Genomic DNA, 14,859 nt, shown 5'->3' on the forward strand with positions numbered 1-14,859 from the left:
TTAATGAAAAATGTATTTATGTTTCACCATAGAGTAGCAGGCAGCACTCTAAACACTTCTGCTTATGTGGAGCCTAGCACAATAGCCTCTTAGCTCTCTCTGAGGACAACGGTGGAAGAGTTTGTTTACTCTCCCTCTGAAGCCTTCTAATCCTGCTCCGTTGTCTGTGTTTGCTAGCGGGCTGCTCCCTCTGCCTTTAATGGTTGTCAAGATAGTTTCTCTCTCCCACCTCTGTGTCTCTCTTTCCGGCTGCCGCTAGAGAACCAGGAAGTAAAGAGAGAAGGGGGGAGAAAATGTATACCCAGCAGCTGAGGAAAACAAGGAAGTGAATGCAGCCAGAGCTTCAGCTGTGAAGTGAAAGTAGAGCAGGCTAGAGCACAACAGACCAGGGCAGTTGGCATAAGGAAGTGCCAGCTAGCTAACGTCAACACTGGCTGTGCTCGCCCTAGCAGAGAGAGTGAAACGAAGAGCGACAGAAAGAGAACGTGACTGCAGAGCCTGCCTCACAGAAATACCAGCAGTGAGTACCCATTTGAACTGAGCTGCACACTGGTAGGCCTCACAGGGGGAAAGTTAGTGTGTGAATGAGTCAGAGAATTGGATATAGCAGAGGGGAGAAGAGGGGGATTTTTTTGGCAGCGAAGCCCGGTTTGTGCTGGATGTTTGTGTCAGGAAGGAGAGAGAATACCCGAGCAGTGTTCAGGAGGGATAGGCCCCAACATAGAGAAAAATACAAAGAGAGAGGGAGAACTGAATAGAAAGCAAAAGAGCGGGTTTGAATGAATTTTAGGCCCTGCTGTGTATAATCGTACATATTACTACGGACCTACAGTACCAGCCTTTGTCTCATACACTATTACTATGTTCCAAAATGCATACTTGTGTTCTATCTAGAGCGTATAGCGAGTACGTAAGCCAACTGTCATTTCTCAAGTGCGACGCGAAAAGGTAAGTATGTACAAAGTTTATCGGATTTTTCTTATTTTTTTACCGGAAGTTCTATAAGCGAAAGGTCTGAAAAACAAAGCACGTATGGGAGCATATTTTTTCGTTAGCCGGGGAGGATATCCCATAACACCTTGCGACACAGCGAAACTTTTGAATTAACGGGGTCTGTGGTCCGTGCTTGGGAGAAAATGTTCCAGAGGAATAAGGAATAACTTTGTAAAATGTAAGTATTAGCTTTATTGATTTACGATATTTTGTTAAAATGTTGAACGAATTACTTTCATATAAATGTTTCATTCAAATGTTGAGTCACTGCGCCGACTGGTTTGGAGGCAAGACATTTTAACATCTGATTTTAAAAAAACTGCAGGAAATGCAGCTAGCGGTGTTCTGTTCAATCTAGGCTTGCTAGCCAGGCAAGTTATTTGTGCATTCTTAAATTATCAGTAAATACATACATGTAGTATGTTTACCTAACGTTAGCCAACTTTCTTCTTGTCACTTTCCCCTCCCCTCTTGTTTCACCATTGCATATAATGAAATTAACGTTTTAAAACTTACGTGATCAAGCCTATGAATATGAAAAACCATTGCACATTAACAAAGCTAGTTGTGGTTCTCAGCAGTTTCAACCAGCATTTTAAATTTGAGCAGTGAGGTTAATTTACCCTCCCTTGGCTTTATGTTTCTGCTCTGTTTTCCTCAGGTTGACACACATCCCACCCCATCACCAAGACAGTGAAGAATTTGAGAACCTGTCCACCAGGAAAATCACCCTATCACAGGAGTTTAGTCAGGAACTTATTCAGCAGTGTGCAACGTCACTATGTTAGAAGTGGATCCACACAGTATTCTCCCATCATGCAGAATTGTCAGCTCATTGTAACATATGAAGCTCATTCTAAAATACAGATGTGGATGATTTCTGCCCCAGGGTACTGTACTGTGTGCACATTTTATTACTGCCCAGCAGACACCATGTTCAACTATTTGTCTACAATTTAGACCACAATTAGTTGAATGAGGTGTTGGTGAAAGGTTGGCACAAAAACCTATAAACTCCTGACCTGTGTATTAAAAAAAAAAAAAAAACCTGTGGTTGTAGTGAAAAAAATGTGCCCTCGTGTCCTGAACAAGCTTTTGAATGTTCATCTCCTTGATGTGTCTCTCTTGGGGTTGATTAAAGGTTTTTGCTACTGAACCATTTACTTTTTGTTGGTATTCATTTTATTTCTTATTGTTACTTTGTCGAGAATGAACCTGCACGTAAGCATTTCTTTGGCCAATGTGTATCCTGTTGTATTCATACTGTACACAGATACAGGAAAACAATGGTTCATATTTTATAAGAAATAACCAGTGTTGATGTCTCCACACAATTCTGGTTTTGAGGCATGGGCATCTGGGGACTGCAGTTCATCTGTCTAATCCCCTGCAAGGAGAGAGAAAGGCATTAATAATATTTGGTGTATTCATTTAATATATATTCCTGTTTGATATGTATGCATATAATTAATTTGGACATGTTCTCCTTTATAATATGCCAGTGTTTGTTTTGTATCTAATACATTTAGTTTACATTAAGATGTAGTCTAGACCTAATCTAGTTGTATTGAATCATATTGCCTATCAATTAGTTATCAATGCATAGGGTGAATATCAAACCAAGCTATCTTTAACATCGGTGTAATTGAATAATATGCAATATGAATTTATCACAATGTAAAAGCCTGCTCGTTGGAAATAAAACACCAGCAGTCCTAATGCAATGCAATATAAGATTTACAGTGAAACACCAATATTCTGGCTATGTATCATTCTTAAACAGTAAGCAAAATAGCTTATTTCACTATTTCATTATTTTTTTGTTTCTTCAGCCATGGTACAGTGCATGAAAGCTTACCTGTCATACGTCCACAATGATGTAGCAGCAGACCAAGCAATTCTGGTTGGTTTCAGCTTAATTTAGTGACCGGTACTGAGAGACTCGATTCTGTTCCTTTTTTACTTAGTATTTGTGTTAAATATTTCCATTCTGGGATAGTCCTTCACTGAATTGGTAGCACTAGTGGCTAACACTACTACATTGGGTATATTGTAAACGGACGTAGCTAGCTACACTACATGACTAAAAGTATGTGGACACCTGCTCATCAAACATCTCATTCCAAAATCATTGGCATTAATATGGAGTTGGTCCCCCTTTGCTGCTATAACAGCCTCCACTCTTCTGGGAAGGCTTTCCACTAGATGTTGGAATATTGCTGTGGGGGCTTACATTCAGCCACAACCGCATTAGTGAGGTTGGGCACTGATGTTGGACGATTAGGCCTGGCTCACAGTCGGCGTTCCAATTCATCCCAAAGGTGTTCGATGGGGTTGAGGTCAAGGCTCTGTGCAGGCCAGTGTAGTTCTTCCACACCAATCTCCACAAACCATTTCTGTATGGACCTCGCTTTGTGCACAGGGGCATTGTCATGCTGAAACAGGAAAGGGCCTTCCCCAAACTGTTGCCACAAAGTTGGAAGCACAGAATCGTCTGAAATGTCATTGTATGCTGTAGCGTTAAGATTTCCCTTTACTGGAACTAAGAGGCCTAGCCCAAACCATTAAAAACAGCCTCAGACCACGGAAACCCGTTTTATTAAGATCCCAACAAACAGTTCTTGTGTTGACGTTGTTTCAAGACATTTTACATTTACATTTTAGTCATTTAGCAGACGCTCTTATCCAGAGCGACTTACATTAGTGAATGCATACATTTCATTTCATGCATTTGTTTTTGTACTGGCCCCCCGTGGGAATCGAACCCACAACCCAGGCGTTGCACACACTATGCTGGCGTTGCAAACACCATGCTCTACCAACTGAGCCACAGGGAAGAGACAGTTTGGAACTCAGTAGTGAGTGTTGCATCTTAGGACAGACAATTTTTTTTTCTTGCTACCCACTTCAGCACTCGGCAGTCCCGTTCTGTGAGCTTGTGTGGCCTACGACTTTGCGGCTGTACCATTGTTGCTCCTAGATGTTTCTACTTCACAATAAGAGCACATACAGTTGACCGTGGCAGTTCTAGCAGGCAGAAATGTGATTATCTAACTTGTTGGAAAGGTGGCATGCTATGATGGTGCCACGTTGAAAGTCACTGAGCTCTTCAGTAAGACAATACTACTGCCACTGTTTGTGTATGGAGATTGCATGGTTGTGTGCTCGATTTTATACATCTGTCAGCAACGGTGTGGCTGAAATAGCCAAATCCACTAATTTGAAGGGGGGTCCACCTGCTTTTATGCTACACAATATATCTTTGTTGACGCCAGGTGCGTGATGAAGTTTAGGTTAGAGGTCACGTCGAGGTACCTTTACATTTTTTGGGATTTTAAGCGTTCTGCGTTCTCCCAATCGACACGATGTGCTGTTTCAGGTGTTCTCGGAAGATCACGCTTGAAAGAACGGGAGAACGCAGAATGCAAGTGGGTATTTTGAACACAGACTATGTGAAGGTGGACACATGGAGTGTGAACTGCCTGACTGTGAAGGGGCAGGGCATTCTACCTCACACGTTTATATCTTATTTCTTGCTTTATACAGTGTTGGTCAGCTGTAACTCAAGCCACCTTTTATAGCTTATTTCTTGGTATATACACCGGGGTTCCGGATGGCAGGACTTAAGGGAAGTGTACAGTGTATTTATAATTGTGCTTTGTCCTGTAATGGTCACACCTCATTAAGCTAGCCTCTTTGCATAGCTTGTTCACTGTGGAACACGCAAGAGTCTAGGCAAGATGGCTGCAGGGTAGCCGGTCCCAGAACCGGAAGGCTAAAACCGTGAGGGTTCTGGTGGACAGAGTCCCACAGACAACTAAGACAAACCGCCAGCGCCGCAATACTGGTCGACCAAACCGAGTATTTCTCGGGTTGGTACACTGTCACGAGTGATTTAAAAACAAGAACAAAACCCGAACGAGATGACACAAGCCAAACCGAGTGCGGGGACAGCAGAGCACCCAGATGGAGAGGCTAGCTAGCTGCTCCAAGCTATTGAATAGCAGTGGGTATACTTCTGCGCCTATACACTCTCTAATATAGAGCTCTTAACAAGTGAATCCTCCCTGGAATGAGCCGAGAAATGGAAGATTTGGAAGTAGTGCGGCGGCAGCAGCACTACCCAGTACATGGGACTAATCTTACTCGGAATGTATCCTTCCGCGCAGAAGGATACCAAATTGGAGTGATTCAATATATTGCCACATAATGGGTTTGTATGAAGCTTAGGTCCTGCTGTGTGTGTCGGGTAGGCAGTGCGGGTAGCCTGCATTCTCATATGCTCTCCTGTAGAGTGAAATGAAAGAGGGACAGGAGCAAAAGATGACGAGTGAAGCGATTAAAAAAAAAAAAAAAGGTCAAGGTCTGACGATTGACAGGAGGGAAGAGAGAAAGGGAGTTCATTCTGCATGGCCGGTGTCCCGGGTGGGCGGAGTTTTATACATTTTATACAATTCCATTGGCCCTTAATAAGTAAAATCTCCACCCACCCTTGGCACTGGTCCATGGAAAAAGAGCTTGCCCAGAGAGAGAGTGTGTGTGTGTGTGTGTGTGTGTGCGCGCAGACCAAGACAGTAAACCTTGGCAGGTACAGTCTCAGGGTTGGGGAGTAACTTATTGCAAAACACCTAACCGTAATCTGTTAAATTACCAGCAAAAATATTGTAATCAGATTACAGATGATTACTTCTAGGATTAGAAGAAAATATTTATCTTTGACATTTTTCTGTTTTCTCAATTACATTCAAATCAGCATTGAAAAAAGGCACAAGTTTAAGTTTGTTCCACATGAGTCTGACCACAAGTCAGAGACCACTATTACACACCAAATGTTTGGTGGATTGTGGGAAAAGAGCAGGAACAGGCTTTCATAGGCCATAGTCCAAGCTATGTCTTCCAATGTGTGACTGCTGTCGGCATCCAAAGATTATCCAACTTGAATAAATGCTTGGAAGTAAGGATGACAGCAGTGGCATATTCAACACCCGTTGAATATGCATAAATTGTAGTTTACCTGGAATGCATTTCAATTAACAGGTGTCCATTGTTAAAAGTTAATTTGTGGAATTTCTTTCTTTCCTTAATGCTTTTCAGCCAATCAGTTGTGTTGTGACAAGGTAGGGTTGGTATACAGAAGATAGCCCTATTTGGTAATAGACAAAGTCCATATTATGGCAAGAACAGCTCAAATAAGCAAAGCGAAACGACAGTCCATCCGTCAGTCAATGCGGAACATTTAAAGAATTTGAACGTTTCTTCGAGCGCAGTCGCAAAACCCATCAAGTGCTATGATGAAACTGGCTCTCATGTGGACAGCCACAGGAAAGGAAGACCCAGAGTTACCTCTGCTGCAAAGGATAAATTCATTAGTTACCAGCCTCAGAAATTGCAGCCCAAATAAATGCTACTCAGAGTTCAAGTAACAGACACTCAGTAACAGACTTCTCAACATCAACTGTTCAGAGGAGACTGCGTGAATCAGGTCTTCATGTTTGAATTGCTGCAAAGAAACCACTACTAAAGGACACCAAACAGAAGAAGAGACTTGCTTGGGCCAAGAAACACGAGCAATGGACATTAGACCGGTGGAAATTTGTCCTTTGGTCTGGAGTCCAAATTGGAGATTTTTGGTTCCTACCGCCGTGTCTTTGTGAGACGCTGTGTAGGTGAACGGATGATCTCCACATGTGTATTTCCCACCATAAAGCATGGAGGAGGGGTTTGGTGTAGGGGGGCTTTGCTAATGACACTGTCAGTGATTTATTTACAATTCAAGGCACACTTAAGCAGCATGGCTACCACAGCATTCTGCAGCAATATGCCATCCCATCTGGTTTGGGCTTAGTGGGAATATAATATGTTTTTCAACTGGACAATGACCCAACACACCTCCAGACTGTTTAAGGGCTATTTGACCAAGAAGGTTGAGTGATGTAGTGCTGCTTCAGATAACCTGGCCTCCACAATCCCCCGACCTCAACCAAATTGAGATGGTTTGGGAGGAGTCAACAAGTGCTCAGCATATGTGGGAATTCCTTCAAGACTGTTGGAAAAGCATTCCAGGTGAAGCTGGTTGAGAGAATGCCAAGAGTGTGCAAAGCTGTCATCAAGGCTATTTTGAAGAATCTCAAATATAAAATATATTTAGATTTAACAATTTTTTGGGGGGGGGGGGGTTACTACATGATTCTATAAGTGTTATTTCATAGTTTTGATGTCTTTGCTATTATTCTACATTGTAAAAATAAAGAAAAACCCTTGAATGAGTAGGTGTTCTAAAACTTTTGACCGGTAGTGTATATTTATATCAACATTTTTTTACTGCAACCGTCAACCACAGGAGCCCGCTCTGCTAATCATCAAATGGGAGGAGGAGAAGAGGTAGGGGGCCCACATGGGTAACTGGGGGGCCCTCCTTGGTTGGGTAAATGATTCAGGGCCGGCCCTAGAGACCCTAAGCGAGCTTTGGTTGGGCAGGGCCTCTGGGTATGTGCCCAGTAGGTATTAGACCATTATTAATAGTTTAGATATCTGGCTAGACTAATTTACCAATCAAAAAATTGTTAGCTGACATGGCTAATTTGAGTGACAAGATAAAATACTGCTGATACACAACATTTCAAAATTGCACCTTGTGTATCCTACTATTCTAATTCTCAACAGTAAATTGAGACCCCGCCTGAGTATGAAAAAAAAAAAGTGTGTGTGTATATGCTCAGGTAAAACTATTTGGCTAGTCTATATTTCCATATTTAATATTCTTGAAGATCAAGGGGTATTAAATTAATTGGAATGACGGGAAATCTGACGGACTTTTTTTGTAACCATAAAGCCTAATCGTATTATTATCTGTAGTAGAAAGCAATGGGTTATAAGAGGCCTACATAACCAACCCATAAAGTAAAATGCAACATCGATTTATGGCAAGCTATGTAAACTCTAACATTGATTTATCCTGCAATAGATCTTTGTCATCTTCTAATTGCCTCTTAAGGGGAAAGTAACCCAAAGTAATCAGATTACTTTACTGAGTTTGGTTAATACAAAAATTACTTTGCTGATTACAATTTTGGACAGGTAACTGTAACGGATTACATTTAGAAAGTAACCTACCCAACCCAGTACAGTACCTGTGGAAGAATTGGGTTGTGTTTTCCCTCTGACAGTAGTCGCTACAACTTGTTACTGTTGCTTAGGTGATGTACAGTAGGAAGATGTGTTTGTTAAAGGTGTAGATTACTGTTGTATTCTTAGAGAGATTGTCTGTCCCTCCCAAACACATGTGATATGTCTAGAGGAGCTGACTGTAACATTCTGACTACATGAGCTTGGTGTGAGTATGTGTTCCCTGGTCACCACTATTTATATACTCTGTCCTGTACTACTGATCTCTCCTACAGGGTGTCCTGCTCTTAGCCCTCTATTCACCCTACTCATACCCACCACAATGACAGACCAAGGGGAACCCTGGAGAGGAAGTGGAGGACCTGAGGAGGAGGAGTTACCACAGATGGATGGGTCATGTGACGCTTGTGAGCCTGATGAGGCCCAGCAGGCAACCCAGGTGTGTTACACCTGCAGCTTCGCCTTCTGCTCTACCCACGCTGAGAAACATGTCCACAGCACACGGCACCTACTGACGCCCTACAGCCAGGAAGTGGCGCAGCCCCAGGCCCGGTCCCAACAGCTGGCCAGGGACAGAGACACAGGGGAGGGGGCGGGGGAGGAAAGGGTTCGAGAGATTGGGCGTAGGGCAGAGCAAGAGGTGGTGGAAAATGGGGCATGGGGTGGGATTGGGGTACAAGAGAATGAGGCATGTGGAGGAGAGAGAGTCCAGGGGGAGGGGAAAGTTGATGATGAAGATGATGGTGATGAAGAGGCAGTGGCAGCCCCAGAGGGAGGTAGTAAGAGGGAGACGGTGACAGTGGAGAGGCTGCGCTGTAATGAGCATGGCCAGGAGGGTACTCTTTACTGCAAGACTGACGAGAAGGTCATCTGTGTGGTGTGTGCCGTGCAGGGGGAGCACCGCGAGCATGAGATCATCACCTTGCGCGAGGCCTACGTCTGGCAGAAGGTGAGTCGCACTTAAATGACATCATACCTGCAGGCGGACTCGCAATGATCACTACCTGTCAACACATGTTTATAACATAGATATTACAATGTACCACCGTTAATAACCTTCATATTAGCGCAGTACCACATTTATAACATGGATATAAGCACAGTCCCACAATTTTTAACAAACACTACAGTACATGACCAAAAGTATGTGGACATCTGCTTGCCGAACATCTCATTCCGAAATCATGGGCATTAATATGGAGTTGGTCCCCCCCTTGGCTGCCATAACAGCCTCCACTCTTCTGGGAAGGCTTTCCACTAGATGTTGGAACATTGCTGTTGGGACTTGCTTCCATTCAGCCACAAGATAATCCACTAATCTGAAGGGGTGTCCTTTTATACTTTTGTGTATATATAGTGTATACAAACATGCAGACCCTTAACAATGGCCAACAAGAGTTCTAAACTTGCATTCCATTGTAAAGGGGGAGAGAGATCCTTGCCACCTGTGTCCTTGATTATATGACCTGCAAAGGTATTCTTCATGGATAGAGATTGTATAGCAGTGGCGGTCAGCATGGCCTTATTTCTATTACAGCATATTGGATGACTGACATTCATGTTCCATTCACCCAGTTCAATGTAACAGCAATAGGTTTAGACTACTACACGATACTCAATGTTTCCCTATACCCATCACAAGGTTGCTACAACCTAGCCTATGAATGAAATTTTACAATGTAGGTGCACACAGGTCGAGAGACAAATTTGAGGCGACAGACAGTGACACATGGACAGACAGTGACATTTAATAAAGCCTTGCACACTCCTGCTTGCATCTAGCTGATATAGGGTGTAATCGTTAGTCCAACATTTGCAAACAAGAGTTTCTATTGGACAAATTCAGGTATGTTTATCCCCATTTTGGTCCGTTTGCTTCTGTTATAAGAATCATTTTTCAACAGAATTGGCAAAATGAATACACCCCTGATCACGTTCACTTTCATATCAGTCACGTCGTATTCCTTCTCGCATCTATGTGCTCTCCTCCTCTCAACTCTTCCTTTCGCTTGTGGATTTCAATGCACATCAGCTGTATGTGACCAGGTGAAAAAACCTTTCCAAGCCAAACCACTACACACAGCCTACATCGTTGTCACAATATTAGCTAAAGTAACGTCATAGTCAGCGTAGCTAATAGAACTAACGTGTTCGTAAACCCGCAACAATCATGTAGTAACGTTACAGTGTAAAGTCAGTAAGCACTTACACCGGCGGGGTGGCAATAAATTTGTCAAACCAAAAGTTTACCTAGACTTGGAAGAGTTCCAGTGTTCTGTTGGATAGTCATAGCCAGCTAGCTAACATAGCATTCCTCTGTTTGAGTAGGCTTAACTAGCTAGCTGCATTTGCTAGCTAAGTAAGGGAAACAAAGTGAGGGGAAAAAAATACAATCTCTCTCTTTCTTTCTTGCTTCTCTTTCATTTTGGAAGAAATGTACAACTACTGTCGTTCTTTCTCTTTGAGTAAACCACTCACCACATTTTATGCACTGCTGTAGCTTATGCTTTCAGTACTAGATTAATTCTCTGATCCTTTGATTGGGTGGACAACATGTCTGTTCATTCTGCAACAGCTCTGATAGGTTGGAGTACGTCCTCCGGAAGTTGTCATAATTACTGTGTAAGTCTATGGAAGGGGGTGAGAACCATGAGCCTCCTAGGTTTTGTATTGAAGTCATTGTACCCAGAAGAGGACGGAAGCTAGCTGTCTTCCGGCTACACCATGGTGCTACCCTACAGAGAGCTGTTGAGGCTACTGTAGACTTTCTTTGCAAAATAGTGTGTTTTAATCAATTATTTGGTGACGTGATTATATTTAGTATAGTTGTATTTAAAAGGATAACTTTTTCAATGTTTTACCGTTTTAATTTTCATGAAATTCACTGAGGAGGATGTTCCTCCCCTTCCTCCTCTGAGGAGCCTCCACTGGCATACAGTGAAGTGACAGCCTGTATGTAACTCATTCTAAGCCCTCTACTGCAAATTACATCCCCTATAGTAGAAGCAATACTATCAATATTGTTTATGTAGTGTCTGTAATATTACATGATTACAGTAGACTAATAGCTCTCATGCACGCATACATTACCTCCAGTCAACACACTAGGGCTTTATAAAAGTTGAGCAGAGTATCTCCATATGTTTAACACAATGATTTCATGTCAAAATAATAATAGTATGCCACCATGTAAAGGCTACAATGACCTCATGACAAATCCTCCCAATTATTTAGCCCTATTAATAATTTGTATGGAAACAACATTTATTTTATTGTTTGGCTAGGGAGCAATTCCTTCCCAGATGGCTTTTTACTGCAGGCGTTTTACAGCCCGTCCCATCCCGTGACTCACTGACTAACTGACTGCTCCCTGTGGGCAGAGGAGATATCATGGATAATGTGCAGGAGAGGGAATGACACATCATCATCACTACGCAGGGAGGAGAGAGATGACATTCTCACTGCCCCATTTACACTCAGTATCATTATAGTACCAATTAGTGATGAACCAAGTGGGGTAATCATCATCATAATTTTGCCTCTGAGGAATAGATTAAGCCTAGGAGGGATGGAATTTTACAAAGTTCAAAAACAAACCAACTTCAAATTGTGTGACTGTCTGTCTCTGTGTTTTCTTTGTTCTCCTCCAGAGCAGGGAGGGTTATGACCTGCTGGGCTGCACACAGAACATGGCTGACCATATCAAGACCAAGTGGACCAACCCTGAGGTCAGTACAACCACACTATTACAACTAACATTCCAATATGGCTGACAGTGTTTCTACCTCGGAACACTGCTTTGAACGAGAAAGTCTGATTTATTCTCCTAATTCAAACAAAACCCAGCTGTGGCAGTATGACACACATCAGTCTAGTGTGAGCTAAAGATGGATTACACCCTAAATGAGACAGAGGAAGTATACATGGGAGCCAATTATTCCTATCTACTCACTGTGTTCCGTTCAGTGAGAAGGCTTCCACTTGACTTCCTGGAGCGTCATACCTTTCTAAAAACCTATTTATGACATCACCATCTAAATCTGTCTTCATCTCCTCCCAGACGGACATCTATGGCTTTGTTGAGCAGTACTGGAGTAACAGGGATACATCCTGGTTTACTTCTGAGACATAGCAGAGGGCTCAGAAGTGGCACAGCAGTCTAAGGCACCGCATCTCAGTGCTAGAGGCGTCACTACAGACCCTGGTTCGATTCCAGGCTGTATCACAACCGGTCGTGATTGGGAGTCCCATAGGGCGGCGCACAATTGGACCAGCGTCAAGGTTTGGCCGGGGTAGGCCGTCATTGTAAATAAGAATTTGTTCTTAAATGACTTGCCTAGTTAAATCAAATAGAAAATAGCACAGAGTCCTTTAGCACAGAGTCCTTTATACTGTGTTAGTGACTGTAGGTTTTCCTCTAAGGAGTTTATTGTTCAGTGTATGGGATTGATTATTTGGCAGCGGTAAGAGTGATATTAATCATTTCCCTCTGTGCTGTTGGTTCCTACAGTAGGCTATAGGATTGGCAGGTAGCTAAGTTGCTCTCCCTCTTGCCAGGTTGGCCCATTTTAACACACAACAACTCAAATAGACTTTCTTTATCCCCGGTCAACCTTGGAAATAATGGCTTTAATGTCAGCCTAAATAACTTCGTGCGGGACACAGTCACTGGGAGTAAAACTCTGTGTTCGTGCGTGAGCACGTGGGAGGTCATTGCTAATCAGCCAGGTCTAATTTATTTACCATAGACAGTGTTGAACCTGGCCCTCCAGCAAACCCTGCAGCCTTAACACTCTGCTGTGTCGTTACATAACTATGTCTCTCTCTGAGCGGAGCGGCGTAACGCCGCCTCCTCTGAGAGCTGACCCACTGTCATGCACCATAATGTAGCAGGTTAATTTGAACACCCTGTGAAAAGGTAATACCCTTATTGGCAAGTAGTCACCGAGTACAGTTACATGTACACAATAATGTGATTATTGTGGATAGTCAGATTAAAACGTTGACATGCTTTGCAAGAAGAACGATTTCCCTAATAATTATATTTACATGAACACATCTGAAATCAGGCTACCTGCTAGCACTCTTATCAATGCCAATCAAAATAAACATTCTACCACAGTGACCATGTTATTTTTGGGAAGCCTATTTGATTCTGAGTTCAGACATATATAAAGTTTGTATGTGAAAACTACTTCTAAGACACATGCATTCAGTTGTTCCGAACTCACTTCACTTGTGCTAAAGAGGGAGGCTCTCGGCTGGTGGTAGCACATGAGCTGATCAAATACACAGCTGGAACGCTGATTGAGGTCTTTACATGTCCTAATAAGTTGAAAGATTGCTCAGAAAACCAGGTGTTTTAATCGACATATGCATACTTCAATTTGGACCTTATGGCGATTTAATATAATCAGAATTAAGGTGTTTCCATGACTATTGCATAATCTGCCTACTGCCATAATCAGTTTAATATCGTACTCACTGGAATACCAGCCCTGGCATATTATCATACTAGAATACCAATGCTGCCCCCGGGCCTTCCTGGACCCTTTGTCTCCTGTCTTCCCACCAGAGAGGTGTGTCATGTTCAGGAGAATCCACTTCCCTCCTCACTCACAGGCTGAAGCGTCAGGAACCATTAGGTGGATTTGTCAGTGTGTCCTCTCCATGCTCTCAAATGTCACAGCTTCTCATTATGCAAGACTACTAGCTGCTACAGTTCAATGCTGGCAGAGGGAAGGGTGTGTGTGTGAAGGGGAAGTTTGAAGAGATTAAACTTTAGCATGGTCCCAAGGGAGTGTGTGTGTGTGCGTGCGTGTGTGTGTGTGCTTTTCAGGGAGGTGAGTGGATAAAAAGGTTTAACCCATAGCTGCTGTTTACTTATTAAATTCCCTCTACTTAATTATGTACTCTGCCTCAGGTATGGGGATTTTAATCTTCACGTCTCTTAACTCACATCTCCATGCTCCGCAGGGGGATGGAACACACACACACACACACACACACACACACACACACACACACACACACACACACACACACACTATACCTGCAGGGAGAATGGAATATTATATAAAAAGCACAGTAATGCTGTGACTCAGTCCATACATATTAATGGGTGACCAGGGGATTAGGATAGCATGGGGGGTATGCCCGCCTGCCTGCTTGCCTGCATATCTAACCGCCTGCCTGCATACCTAACCGCCTGCCTGCATGTCTCTCTGTCTGTGTGTCTCTCTGTGTGTGTCAATATGTCTGTCTCAGAGAGCAGGTAACATTGTGTGAAGCAGGGAGGTTTACATCAAGGCAGCAGGTAGTCAGCATATTTACCTCTGTCTGTTATTTTATTTACTGTCTCCTCTGCATAATTCTGTCAGTGGCGCACTGCCTTCTGTGGTGCTGCTGGCTGCCTACTCAATCACCTCAGACAGGGCCCATTGATTTATGGGATTTCACAAAGTGTAATCCATAGAATAGTCTTTTGAAGGAAGAATTGTTGACATATATTTGACATTTGTATCTAAAAGCATAATTGAGAAATAATTGATAAAAGTTGGCATATTTATGACATTTGGCCTTCCACAGGCCTCCTTTAAGACTCCATAGTGTTTCATCTGTTGGTGCTACTAAGCAAACATTGGTGTCATATGAAGCTTTATCGTTTGCTCTGTAATATCAGTAGTGTTTTGATTTCAAGAACTTTTTTTTGACATTACTTTACAAATATAAAAAAATATA

At 42.8% G+C, this 14,859-nt stretch overlaps 1 protein-coding gene across 4 annotated transcripts in view; it reads left to right on the top strand.

The window, feature by feature from the left end:
• Window positions 1-234: 234 nt before the first annotated feature.
• The window catches only part of trim44 (TRIM family member 44), a 67,794-nt gene continuing 53,169 nt past the window's right edge, over window positions 235-14,859 (top strand). Inside the window, exons 1-3 of one of the 4 annotated variants that reach the window (XM_014148330.3) lie at window positions 235-520; window positions 8,394-9,067; window positions 11,769-11,846. In XM_014148330.3, the coding sequence (XP_014003805.3) occupies window positions 8,441-9,067; window positions 11,769-11,846 (705 nt within the window). In that variant the 5' untranslated portion in view covers window positions 235-520; window positions 8,394-8,440. Of the gene's footprint in view, window positions 521-6,625; window positions 7,057-8,393; window positions 9,068-11,768; window positions 11,847-14,859 lie in introns of those variants that run through there. The other 3 variants (XM_082962607.1, XM_082962606.1, XM_082962605.1) reach the window with 3 other exon arrangements.

This window comes from Salmo salar, chromosome 16 (genome assembly GCF_965601325.2).
Source record: "Salmo salar chromosome 16, fSalSal1, whole genome shotgun sequence".
NCBI lineage: Eukaryota > Metazoa > Chordata > Actinopteri > Salmoniformes > Salmonidae > Salmo > Salmo salar.